General features: G+C 34.9%; 1 protein-coding gene and 1 long non-coding RNA gene across 3 annotated transcripts in view; one reads left to right on the top strand and one right to left on the bottom strand.

Annotated features, from left to right (window-relative positions):
- Nucleotides 1-14,318, bottom strand: part of PNPLA8 (patatin like phospholipase domain containing 8) — a 34,215-nt gene that overhangs the window by 8,893 nt on the left and 11,004 nt on the right. For both annotated transcript variants that reach the window (XM_064422407.1, XM_064422406.1), the window contains 2 exons: nt 11,295-11,352; nt 8,954-9,148 (listed from right to left, as the gene is read on the bottom strand). In XM_064422407.1, coding sequence (XP_064278477.1) covers nt 8,954-9,148; nt 11,295-11,352 — 253 coding nt within the window. The remainder of the gene's footprint in view (nt 1-8,953; nt 9,149-11,294; nt 11,353-14,318) is intronic.
- On the top strand, nt 1,577-12,849 carry LOC135301899 (uncharacterized). The gene is made up of 3 exons (XR_010363637.1): nt 1,577-1,633; nt 12,567-12,684; nt 12,820-12,849. It is a non-coding gene; the product is annotated as an uncharacterized LOC135301899 (long non-coding RNA).

The following is a 14,318-nucleotide window of genomic DNA, read 5'->3' as shown; positions in this document are numbered from 1 at the left end:
AGCAATGGATGGCGGTGTCAATATTTCTAACAAATCTCTGTCTGAAATGTATAGTGACCAAGAGCAATTTGTTTTCGCTTCATTCTAACTGTATGTTCCACTTTGCTGTTTGAGTGAGAAATTTTTTTAAATAACTTCAGTCTTTTTTTATAAAGTATACAATGACCTACAGTTGTCTCCTTATACAAATATTTAATCCAATTTATTCAGGAAGATTCACCTTTGCTTTATAATCATGCTAAGAAGCAGACTACTGGGGTCAACTACATACAATTATAATATATTCTGCACTATGCTGACTCCCAGCAGAGGCCCTAATTGGTGACAGGTATAAATGCCATCCTCCTACACACCAGATTTCTGACAATTGCAGAAAGAACCAATTCCCTTATTTAGGAAGAGCCAGAGTGCTCCTTTAGATTCCTGAAATAAACACCTTGTGCTCATTATTTTGAAATGCTGTCTCAAAATTATGATTTATCTTTAAATAAAAAGATAAATGCTTAAGTTACTAGAAAAAGAAACACTTAAGTTACTTGTCATAAGGAGTGGGATTTCCCTTGACCTGGCATTGGGAAAAATTCTAGAGAAAACATTTGTACAGAATATGAAAATTAAATGCATTGGTATTTATATTATTGAATTACACCAATATTAAATTTCCATTACTGCATTCTTTTACATTCTTTCTTTTTTAAAGAAAATCTGAAGGTGCATTAGCTATATTTGTACTTCTGCCACACCAGTTACACAGAGACTTTATACTGAGATCACACAACAAAGTAAAAAAAAATATATATAATAACATTTGAAAATTTACTGAAAAGCTTCCTTTTCAGTTTAACTGTTTTCCTATACAGTATTTATCATTTTCCCCCTAAAATCTAGCAACACCACAATACAATTGGCATACACTCAAATGTCATGATCAGTGCTTCCAAGAACTGTCAATATTATTGGTCTTATATGCAAAACATTTGATAATATATTTTACATTCATTAGAACAAATGCCTGGCTGAGGCAGACTTCTAGGTGATTATCTTGAATTATTAACTTATCCTAGGGAGTCATTAATTCACAGAAAATGACCTGCTGTTCTGAAGACATCACTGAATTTATGGGTTTATGTCACATACAGAAAATGTATGCTTACAGGGTACTGAGGAAATTTGCTAAATATTAGTAGACATCATGAAAGGATGAATTGTTTGGCAATATAATATATTGTCAGATATTTCATTAAAAGCATAAGTTGTGCATGACAGATCTAATTACATTAATTCTGCAGCTAACAACAGCACACATCACATAAACAGTATGTATTTTAACCATGTTTCCCAAATGATGAATTGGCTGTAATATTACAAGCAAAGATCAGAGTTTGTAACCTAATAAAGAAAATGGGCCCATGGCTGAACCTACACTGACCTCAGACACAGACTCAAACTCGGGTTTTCTTCTGATACCTGTGAAGCACAGCTAAGTTAACAGTACAGTTAAAAACCCCAAAACCAAACAAACCAACAAAACCCCTAAACCCATGGGTCTTAATAAAATCCTTCTCTTTTCAGATGACTCCAGGATACTCAAGTCTAGAAGTTTTGTGCTTGCTGACAACATTCAACTTAGGAGGTATGTAAATACTCTATTTGCTATGGCAGAATACACTGGACTAAGGAGAAAGCTGCACAAAACAATTACATTAATATAAAACCTCTACAACTGAGCAAGGAATCCCAGATACGGAGAGACCCTAAACTTAATGAAATATGACCATGATAAATTTTCAGAATTTCTAAATTCTTTAAATTTAATTTCCCAAGATAACAATGGAAATATTTAGACTCAATACATTTTTACCTCAGTAACTTGATCAATGTTATTGCTATTACATTACATTGTATTAGTTTTCTCAATTAACTGGTCCACATTTTAGCTGCTAGCTTATTAAACAACAGTAAAATGTCACGAACTTCAAAATGCATTGAGAAAAATACAGAAAGACTAGTAGTGCCCCATAGGGAATGTAGGTGGCTCATTATTGGATATATCACTCAAAAATGCTACTTAAAACATGTTGGTCCTTCGTCTGTTCAAAACCAAATAACAATCAATGCTGAAAGCTAACTCTACAGTCAACTTTCAAATCTAAATGTATTACAGACTCCACTAATTTCTTTTTATCTTTCACACTGCAATTTCAAACTAAAATTGGATTTCCATTTATATCCCTTTATTTATAGCATTATGCAAGCTAACTAAATTTCTTAAGACAATTTTAGTAATTGTAGTAATTTAGTAATAAAAGTAATTTTATTCTTTACATGTTGACTCAAATATTACATTTCATTTCACTGCAACTGAAATGAGGTGTATTTGCAGCTAAAGGATTTAATCTTAAAATAGACAAAATATATGAAATAAAGTGAATTCATTGAAGATAATTGCTGTGAAGGATTCAGGATTTGGACATGAACTACCTAGTACCTGTATCCACAGTGGAGGCAGGTGGATGGCGAGTAAGGACTGAAGGAAAAGTTCTGCACTTTCACAAGTCCCCTAAATTAAGAAGTATATGGCTAAATGACAAAATACAGTTGGTATCAGAACCATCATGAAAAAGCTCTGAGTAGGGAACTATTACACAATGATTAAAACCACCAAGGTATAAATTGCAAGGCAACATATAAAGGCAAGTGTAATTCTAAGCTGTATCTTCCTCTGAAAAAGGAAACATATCATACTGTTCAGGCAACCCATGTTCCAGTCTGACCAAGTTAACACCTCTGAATTTTGTTTCTGATTTAGAAGTGCTAATTTTGACTCCAATATATGATTCAACATTGCAAAATGTGTCTTGTGTTATGCAAAAAACACACCGAATAGTTCAGTTGCAATAAAGATTACTCAAAATGCAGCAGGTACAGCAGAAGACCATTAGGATGAACAAGAGAACAGAGTCTGTTTTGAAAAACAGAAACAGATTCACATATTTAGACTAAGAAAATTTTAAAAAAAGATAAGTGTCTTTATATAAGCATCAGACACATTAAGTACCAGACCACTATATATCAAAATCAAGCTTTCCTTGAGGGAAGAGGCAAAAGTATATCAATAACCACACCACATCCTTGGGCTTTTATTTGCAATGAACATCACAAAGCTATTTTCTTTGGAAATATGGCCCCATTTAAGTCAGTGTTGACAAATACACAACCTAGGAAAATAAAAACGATAGGGAATAAAGAACTGAAAAATTTTTCTTTTTGATCTAGGAAGCAGTGGCTGCAACATCAGAACATGAGTGCAGAACCTACACGGTCTGTACAGAGATTACTGAATGGACTCTGTTCACAATCTTACACTCTATGCAGCCTCCTCTGATCTTACAAGATTTGTTCTATAGCCAATATTAGCTGGTCAACAGTGTCACTGAAGATACATGGACTCAAATGTCTAAGCAAAAAACCAGTTGAATTATTACAGCTTATTTGAGAGCAAGGTTTTGTTTCTTCTTTTAAATAAGCCCTGAGAATGCTTCCAAGTTAAATGCCTAAACAACAGACACTCTCAATTTCATTATACTAAACACATCTGCCAATAATATGTCACTTAGCAAGCCCCTGCAGGGAATCTTTCAAGAAGTCTGCTCTGCAAAATAATACTGGTACAGTAACCACAGCAATTTCACAAAGGCTGTTAACTGCACCGTGCACATCCACCTTCAGAGCTGTTATCCAAACCTATGGAATCCATAAGAAAGAGAAACGCAGATATCCATGTAACTTACATGTGCCAGTAAATACCCTTTTCCTTAAACAGTAAGCAACACTGCCTTGAGGGCTGTAGGCAAACATGTATGGCAAAAAGTAGACAGAGAAACAAAGAAAGAGTTGATTCTATCATTGTGAGAACAAGATACCCCTATTAAACTGCAGCCTGCACAAGCCCTGGCGCATACTGATCACCGTGGCATATCCTAAGAATGAGAAGAACTTCAATGTGACCTATATTCTATGTCTTCTTAGAGCCTGGGAAGCACCCTTGAATCTAATTTTAAAAGCTACCATGTAAAACCAATTAGGGTGGGATGCACTAAGCAAATCACTTTTGAAGGCCTCTCCTGTAACAAGCTATGAAGATGAATCAGCTTTACAGATTTGTTACCTATAAAATGAAAGGGGAAGTTTGAAAAATATGTAGAAACCATGAATGATCTTTTTCCAATGAAGGTGTGACTTCAAATTTTAGTTACAACTGTTGTACAACATACATTTTTTATTTTTAGGTTGTATTCTCATCACACATCCTGTTACACCTGCATTATCAAAACTCCACTAACAGACTAGGTGCCAATTTAACTGCTTCCCTATCTGACCTTGCTCAAAAAACCCCACATTTATTGGAGCAATATTATACATCAACATCAGCACTATAATAAAGGGCATTGTAATACAACAATGGATTCGTGGAAAGGTGTCAAGAAAAAGATTTTTAAGTCCTTTGTATTAAATTTGGTGTATTTTATTTGAGAAAAATCTGTGGCTTTGTTGAATTTACCACCATCACATACACAATGCCTGATGCCCTTTGAATTAATCCTTTGGGACGAATTTAGTTTTTACTGTAAAAGCTATTAAATGAAGTGTGCATAATGATTTTCTTACATTCTCAATTGTTCTTTTAATTAATTAATAATTTCCTCAGCATACTTTATTGTCCACTGAAGTGACATTGAGTACCTCAAATGTTTTTCACAGTACAGGGAAAAAACAGATGCAAGAAGTAACACCCCTCTGAGGGAAGTAGAGGGGAAAAAAAGTCGCTGGATGTAGCAGGACTGGGGAGAGGTTAAGAGCCTTCAGTACTTCAAAAATACATTTTAAAATAAAGGAACTGACATGTGGCAATACAGCTTCTATAATGTAACATCATGACTTGGTCTGTCTTAACTTGCAGGGCTCCTGGAGAAGCATGTTACAGGGATTAAATCCCTTTGAATGTTAATGTGTTCCTCTTTTGAACCACAAAGAATATTAATCCTACTCGCCCTCATCTACCAACAGCTGCACTGCTTTTTCTTACTTGACAGAGTGGAACCAGAGAGCATGGCACGATTGACCTGAATGTAAATATTGCTGTTTGCAACAACTGATGGCTTTTTGCAGAAATTTAACAAACCAAGTAATCAGCTCACCTGCAGCACAAATTAGTGTTCAGGCACCTAGAAACCTCTTTCTTAACAATGACATCAGAAAAACTGTAAAACTGATTTATAACCTTATTAAAAAATAACACGCTTTACATTGAGAGTGCCCAGTAGAGGAAATCAAAGTGAAATGTTTCCAGTGAAAGGGCATGTGTGTCTACACAAATACACATGCAGGTGTAACTCCACAATTTCGGAAAAGCGAGTCATGCCAACAGTTCCGTTCAGCCACATCTCCACCACAGACACCTGGAGTCATACCTAAGAACTTTAAGAATTCACCTCAACCCTACACATAACTCTCATTCAGCTACTATATACAGTTTGTGAACAGACTCTGATTCTAACAAAAGCTTGATAACATAAGACATGAATATGCAGGATGACTCTAAAAAAAATCTACTAAATTTCCATTATCAAAATACATATTTTCACACATTTGAACAGTCTTCAGTCAGATGAACTGCCAGAGTGTTTCTCATTCAGATTTAAATGTACAACTGAAAGCTAATATGGAACCTGGTCTCTATATAATGCTTAAAGAGTCACAAACTTCAAAGCTAGCAAACAAATATTGCACTTAGTATTCTGAATTTTCACACACATTTTAGATAACTCTGTTCTTGGAATTGTTTAGAAATATCACTTCAGAGGGAGGCTATATATAAACTAGTAAGAAACTAGCACAGTTAATGTTCAGAAAACAGATTATGGTGATTAATGGCAGTACCCAATCAATGAAAAAATTCTTAAAACACCATCTTTCTGACACTAGACTGCAATTTTGAAGCCTTTGGCATAAATTATTATTTACACTTAATGCACACTGTGCTGATGCACTTTTCAAAAATCACAGTATTATCAAAAACATCTAACAATGTTATGCTTCATTTATTCATGTAGTTCAAAAGCAGTTCAATCTCTTAGTGTACACACAGAAAAGAGCAAGAATTTCCATATACACTACATATATACTACTGGCCAAGGAACTTGAAATTACACTTGAAGTGCATTTTCAGAATAAAGATGCTTAACAAGAATCTACTATTCCCCTATTTATGAGATGAACTATAAGAACAAAGAGTTACCAATATTAACATATTGATAAGACAGCTATTTTAAGAAGGAATATGACTGCATTTAGGATTCTATTTTAAAATATATTTATGCATATGTATTTCTTTTAATTCATGTTGGGTATTTCAGTAGAAGTAAAACTCTTGAATATCTTGCCTTTTCCAATGAGGTACCATTAACTCCCAGGAAATAAGAGTAGCAGTCTGCTGCATGCACAGAGGCTCTTACCCCAGAGTTAAAACAAGGCAATTCAAGGTTGTTCCAGAGTGTGTAGGAGATCTATAATCTCTGCTAGAAAGCTGCATGCAGACAGTTATGGAGCATTTGCCATGTAACTTGGTACCTGGATATCCAAGTACCCCCATACAAACTAGGTAATTATGGAAATAAGAGATGTGGTAAGAAAAGTGGTAAGAAAAATGTAATCTGGGGAAAGAAAAGCATGTCAGACAGGAAAGGTGGTTTCTATAAGAATTCAAATGTTTAAACATTCCTGGCTGGGGAGAAGAGATTTTTCAGATTATATGAAAAAGCTTGAATCCAAAAATTTAGCATCTAATTCAACTACAACAAACTTCTTTATGGCTGACAAAGTGAATTTTCTAGTAATTATGATACATCAAATACAGAAGAATGGTGAACTTGGGAAACAGGGTTTGTAAGATCAGATGGAAGGGCTTTGTGCAAAGACTCATGAGTAAGGAAAAAAAAAAGGTAGACTTTATTCCAGTCCTGTGTGTCTGAAAATACTGAATTTGATCTCTATTAACACTAATTATACATTCCCTAGTCTGGTAAACTGGACTTAAAAGTGAACATAGATGAAATAAGTACCAGCCTTACTGCATTTCACAGAAGCCTGGCAATTCAGAAACTATGTTAAGATGAAGAATTGCATAAAGCACTGTGTAGAAGTTATAAAATCATGTTGTTTATTCAGCTATCCTTCATTTAAAAGCATAGATCAATTTTCAAGTACTTTCAATTCAAGGAAAGAAGGGGTGGAAAGATGAAAACAGAAAGAAAACTTCTTTACATAGATTAACACTGACCCATCCAATCAGTTATGGAGCAGCTTGGAACAACTCCCAAGGCTAAACCAGCTCCCTTCCCAGTTTTGCTTGTCCAGATGGAAGATGAACACATTTCAGGATTTCAAGCAGTGCTTTGGCCTGGAATCTGATGTGTTACTCCACTTTTAGTATTAAAAACCTGTGAAAACTTATTTGCTTATTTCAGATAGTAGTTGATTAAAATGTTTTGAGGATAACAAGATACACTGTACGAAGAAGGGGGGCAGTCAGGTAAGGGAGGGAGGGAGGAAGGAAGAGTATCCTAAACAAAAATGAGAAACAATACAGTGAAAGAAACTTCAGAATCTCTTGAACCTGAGCCTTTTCCCTTTACCCTTAATTTCTATGCAGATTTTAGATAGCTGAATTATTTATACACCTTATAAATATTGAATCAAAATATGGAAATATGCTGTCTTTATTCAGATAATATTCTAGCTGTTTGTTTGCTTGTACCCACACAGGGGGTTTTCTACTACCTCTTAATCTAATGAATTTTTCTCTATTTCATCTCATACTCATTTACCTGTTAGCCTTAAATTTCAATACTACTCAAGCACATTACAATGCTAAGGATATTACATAGTCTTCTAATGGACACCATCAGAAATTCTGCAGGTGATCCAGGTACATCTTATTACTCAAAATATGCTCCTTTTTTTCCAGTATTTGAGGCTAATGCCATCATATGAATTAATACAACAGAAATGCAACAGATGCTTCCATTAAACTTAAGTGTCAATCCTGTGCTCTCTTTGTTGAAGGTCTCTCATTCAGTCTCTCTTTGTAATCTTTTCTGCCACAGATCTTCATCAGGTATTCATTGAAATAAATACAAATAGTTTTAAATTAGTATGCATTCCAAGAAGTGTTCTTTGAAAACCTGAAGGACTGCAGAATACTATGGGGCACTGGAGGACTAAAAACCCATGGTTAAAAAACCACTAAAGAAATTAATCTGCTTTGTTCTTTACTTATCAGGGTCACCAACAGAGGCTGTAATATAATAAAATAGCATGCGGTGATGATAGGAGACACTGCTTTATCCTCAAGGGAATTTCTTTTGCAGTTGTCCTGAGTTTAATCTTACTTCTGTGGCATCTCTTACTCTTCTTACTAGCCCAGAACCAGGGTAAAGCTCAATAAGCTATCAACGGAAAGAATTAAAAAGTAGACCATAAACTGAGTTTGTGCACTAATAAAAAGAATGTTGAAGTGTATGATCTGTTTTTTTCACATTTTAAATATTGTTAGATTTTTAAGTTACACCACCTATTCAGTGAAACAATGCTCAGCGAAATACCAGTTGCAAGCAGGAAGTCAGAGGCAATTTACAACTCATATAAGGTTTCTTCCCAGGCAGAGAAGAAAGCAATAGCAGAAGAGCTTAGGTTTGTATTGAGAAGACTAAGATTTTTAAGCCTTTCTAGTTCTGTGAGGGCTATAGAAGCTAAAAATATCTTTTCTTACCCCATCTGTCCTAGATTACCTTTGTGCAACCAACTTATTTGCTTAGTTTTGATTCAGAGATTCAGACCATGTTTTTTCTGTAAAATTGGAAATTATTGACTCAAGGAGAAGATTTCAACTTACCTGATGAAGATCACTGCCCAAAACATATTCCTGGAAGTAACCTGGTGCAGCAGATGATGCTCTAATTGCTTGCCACAGCTTATACTGACAGCCTCCAATATAATGGGACTTAACGCCAGGAAAGTGGTTGTAGTTTCTAAACACAAATGCTTTCAGTGGTGTTCCTCTGTTTACAATGGTGCTTACTGCAGCTACCTAATAAATGAGGAGGAAAAAAATTAGTGTTTTATATATATATATATGATGATAACCATAATATGAGAATGAAAGCTTCCATCATATGAAATTCAATGTATACATTAATGCCCCTCTGGAATCTTACTAGGTTCATTATTTATTTATATTTTTTAAATGTCTAGCTAAATTTTAAAAAGTGAAAGTAAAAATCTCTAAAGATAATGCTATTTTTAATCTGCAACTAATTGTTTCCACTGGCTATTCTGTTTCTACAAATATCTATGATATTTAAACAAAATGCAGGTATCAACTATATGATTTTAAAATACTTATCCTTTTGAAATTGTATTTCATTCTCAGAAGTCTGTAAACAGCAATACAGCACTGCCATTAAATATGAATGTCAGAACTGTCAATCAATTTCTTTCTCCAAGAAAATTATTACTTTATATTGCAACTAAAGTTAAAGAATTGTAGTGAGAATCTCTCCTACAAAAGAATCAAAGTCTTTCAAAGTTTTTTTGTAAGGATACTAAAATGTCAGTAACAAAAATCACATATGTTCATCTAAGTGAAAAGCCAAAATGGTATTTCCATTGAAAAACCCCAACTATGACAACAAAAAGAATGTATCTTACAGATCTAATCACAAGGAGGAAGTACTTGTAGTTAAGGATGAGTGTTAGAAAGTGCAAGACCTTTAGAGGTGATGCAGCCAGCCTGGCTGGCACTGTCAGAACAACACTCTTCAGCAGCCAAGTGGGTGCTCAATTCTATCTTGTTTACTGTTTTATAGAGTAGGGTGTTTTCATGAAATATTACTCAACAGCACAGCTGATGCTGTGATATCACTGTATGCATATTCACTCTTCAGCTGCTTAATTTCAATAATTTTATTCACTGTAAATTCATCCTTATAGAAAACCAAAGTGTAACTACTACATTACAATGCAAAAGCAAAACTGCCTGATTCACACTCCATCATTTGGTGGAGGAAGTTTCCTGTTTTTCTGAAAAGAAGGGTTTAGTTCTAAGTACTACCAGAAGCAGCAAGAAAGAAAATGTAATAGAAATTATTAAAAGGATGCTTTCATTTTTGGCAATACTCATATATGCTCCATGATGCAGTCTATGTTGCAAAGTGCTTGGCACCTTCTGGAAAAACCCATCTTGTCATGAATTTAGCAGCAGCAGAGCACAGAACTGTGTGTTTTATTTTGATTTTGCTGTGCCTTGTAAAGAGTACCACCACTGACAGCACTATAAAGAGATTAGTGGGAACAGCTAGTTTCAGCTCTATTTATATTCACATTTTATTACTGAAGAACATGGAAGGAAGCCAAAGATCCCAGTTCAAAGATAACTTTCAAGTCAACACAGGATAGCTTCTCTCTCAGAAAGCAACATACCACACCAGCCTTTTCATGTCCTTGTTTTAGACACGGACTAGGAACGCAGTCAGTAAGGCACACGATTCTATGTTTAGAAAAATGTGAATATCTTCCATTTAACAGCAAAGCATTGAATATAGTGCTAGGACACCAAAACACCTGTTAATTACAGATTGTTCTGAAATATATCCTATTATATTTCTCTTCTTTCTTCACACCCTATCCTTCACCAAAAATAAAATACCCATGCTTTCTCATCTTTCACTCTCATGCTGCTGCATGTAACACCCCTCCTATGACTTAGTGCCTTTTCTATCATACAGGAAGAGGAGAGATCTTGGGGCCCAAGAATATGAATGGAGAAAACCAGGTACCCCAAACAAAGTGAGAAGAAACCCTGCCCCCTTGCAACACAGTTAACACAGACCACAGCTGACAGGATACAATCTCCAGTATCTCCACTAGAATTCTAACATGAAAAAAACAAGCTTAGCACAACCCCAAAATGTTGACACAGTATTTCTATGCTTACATGTTCTCTGCAATATATTGCAACTAGAAGTAATAAAAATATCAGAAACTGCTGATGAAATTTAAGAATCTAATTCATTTGTATCCTTTAAAAGCATGGGTTATTACATATAAAAGCCTGAAGAGCACTTCAACATTCATGCTGTCTATCCAATGTTCTTCTAGGTATAGAATTTACTCAGAACTCTTAAGAGTACTTGTGAAATATACAATTAATATTTACCTTAGAAAACTGTACTTACCTTTGGACATTTGGACTTTCTTGCAGTTTCAATCATAAGATTCGAGCCCATTTTTTCTCTAAAAAAAAGTGGAAAAATTTGAAAATGCTCTATCAGTTTAGCATGAACAAGATGTACATTTTTATCATCCTTATTTCTGAGACCTTTAAAAGAAGCAATGTTTGTATTTCAATTTAACAATCCCATTTATACAATTGACTTCAATGGACTGACACTTCAAACCTTCTAGTCTGTTGGAAGTAAGTCTGAAGCGGTCTTTTTTACTCGGTTAACAAACTTAACCATAAATCATTACAATTAGTCAACTCAACATAGTTAGACAAAATGCTTTGCCACATTTAGGAATCAAAAAATCAACATCCTTATTAAATGGTTGTACAGTAATGAAAAATCACTCTTCTGTAGTTACAGAAGCTACAGAGAACAAAAGAACAAAAAGAACAAAAGCTACAGAGAGAAAGATGGCACTCTGTATGATTTAGAAGAAAATTAAAACATCTACATGTAGTCTTCTATAACAGTAATCCAATATGCACGTACTATTCCTTTCTGAGGTAATATTTTGTCACATGAATACGTTTTCATAAATCACACTACTGGTAAGCATGTAATTTCTGATCATATCAGGGTCAGTATTCCCATTGTAAACTAGAAGATAGCCCTTCTGCACAGCAGAGGAGACTGAAGCAAACTACCATACCAGCCAGTGATTCACCTCATCATCTACTTCAAATTCGATTTGCTCACAATAAAGGTATAAAACTCCTAGAGAGTAGGTGGTCACTGATTATGATTCCAAACAGGCTTTCCTTTAAATCAGCAAGCTTTCTTCCCCCCAAAGAAAACAGCCCACCCAAACACTGGTGATGCATCTGTCCTATTTTGCAATTATGGTTTTCCATACTGACACACGTTTAAAGTAAAGATATTCCATGTGCTGTTATTACAAGATCATCCATCTACACTTGCACCCATGACAGGAGAGAGTAGCCCTTCCACTGTTGAAAACAACGTCTTTATCGACCTACTCAGTCAGAAGACATAAGAAACTTTAAAGGCTACCATAGCAGCAGTCCTCCATGCAGACAGTAGACTGTATGTGCAATTAGGACAATTTGCTCTTCAAGTGGGTATTTGTGCTTGAAGGATGGCTGCATACATGTCCTTGACAGGGAGGAAGAAAGGGAGACAGCTTCCAGTCCTATGATGGAAAACTCCTGCTAACACAATTCTTGTACCTGTAGCACAGTTTTGTTTTTGCTTTGATTCTAGTCTCAGAATTGCCAGCCAGAAGGGGAAGAGTGACATCTGCACTCATTAACTGATTACAGAAGGAGATGAAGGCACACAGAACCACAAAGTAGGAAAAAAAGAAATGGGACTGACAGAGGTGAGATATCAAAGACATCTACTGATTTGCATCACTTTTATCTACTTCTGAAATGTCTGTATTAGGTATTTTTCCCAAACCCAGAATGCAAAGATTAAAAAAAATGCATAAGCAATATCCTCTGTTTAATTATAGGAACCATCAAACTGAATAACTACCTCATCACATCCTGCTTTTTATGAAGGGCAGAAACTGATAACTCCAGAGTAGGTACAAGAAATCCTTTCAACTACTGTGCAACTTCAGACATTACAGTGTAAGGAGAAAAGCTTAGTATCACCTCCACATTTAGTTTAGTTCTGTTGCTACCATTAATACTGTAATTGCATATTAAATAAATGTATTTGTCTCACTGTTTAATTTTCTTTTATGAAGTAACAGCAGAAGTGATTCCACAGTTTATTCACATATTGTGTTAAAAAAAAGTCTTCTAATTTTATTGCATAGTCCCCTGTTATCAAAGAAAAGAAGAAACAGGTAATTCCCAAGATGCCTTACTATCTCAAATTACCAATTTAACTTGCTTGCTTTTATTAATAATAAAGACTCTTAATGTGTGTTGTCTTTAGGCCACTGGTTACTTGTCCCCCAAACTTGCAACAGCAATATTGTCTAAAATGGGGAAGCCAGGACTGTAAATAATATTTTAAATGAAACTGTATTGTGAATTAATGTAACGGCATTATAGTACTTTATGTATTTTCAATCCTAACTGTCACACACTGAATCATCTTGTCTGACCACAAGCATACAGATGTTTCATTAAACTGTCCATGACAACCCAAATAACTTCTGATATTAAAGTTACTTTAAATCCTGTAAGCATTTTACATTTTTCCACTCATTGGTTATTATGCCATCCTATTTTTCCATTTATCTACTTTGTTTGAGTCTGTCTGTGACCTATGTCCTGTAGACATGACCTACTTAAACAACGAGTCTCTTTCACAAACATTGCTCTTTCATTGCTTCGAGTCACTAATATTGCAACACTTACTTCAATAACGCTATGAAGAACATACTGTCAACTATACGCTTGAGGAAACATTATAATGGGCTACAGCAGTGATGCAAATATTCTGGAGAAAGAGCACTCAATGCAAAAGGCAAAATTGTAACTTTCACCCTCTTCCAACAGCAACAGTAATACCAGAAAACTATGACATCTTTACCAAACCTACAGAAGAGACTTTTATACCATGTATGGAATGTGTTACCCATCTAGTGACTACAGAGCAGCATCAATTTATATTTCACTCTCAAAACAAATACTGAAGTATTATTACTTGTATTCCCAAACACACGCTTTATCCATTTTCCTACCAAAAGAGAACATGTAATTTTTATCCTACACTTCATACAGTGACTGATTGCTTCTCAAGACTATAAATTCCCAACGTGAGATTTTAGCTAGCTTGTGAAAACCCCTAGCTGCTCACCAAATTTCTCCAGTAGTTTCTTAAGACAGCATGCAAGAAGAAAATTGTATATGTCAACAACAGTCAAAAGAAAACAGAGAAGTCAGAACTATAAGCCAGTTTCTTACAAATGCAATTCAATATAGCATTACATATACTGACATGTTGTAAGTAAAATCTTCTGCATAACGTAAATCATTAAAACCAGTCCTCAAA

The sequence above is a fragment of the Passer domesticus genome, chromosome 5, assembly GCF_036417665.1.
Source record: "Passer domesticus isolate bPasDom1 chromosome 5, bPasDom1.hap1, whole genome shotgun sequence".
Lineage (NCBI taxonomy): Eukaryota > Metazoa > Chordata > Aves > Passeriformes > Passeridae > Passer > Passer domesticus.
Note: the sequence above shows the minus strand (reverse complement) of the source record. Positions and strands in the feature narration are given on the sequence as shown.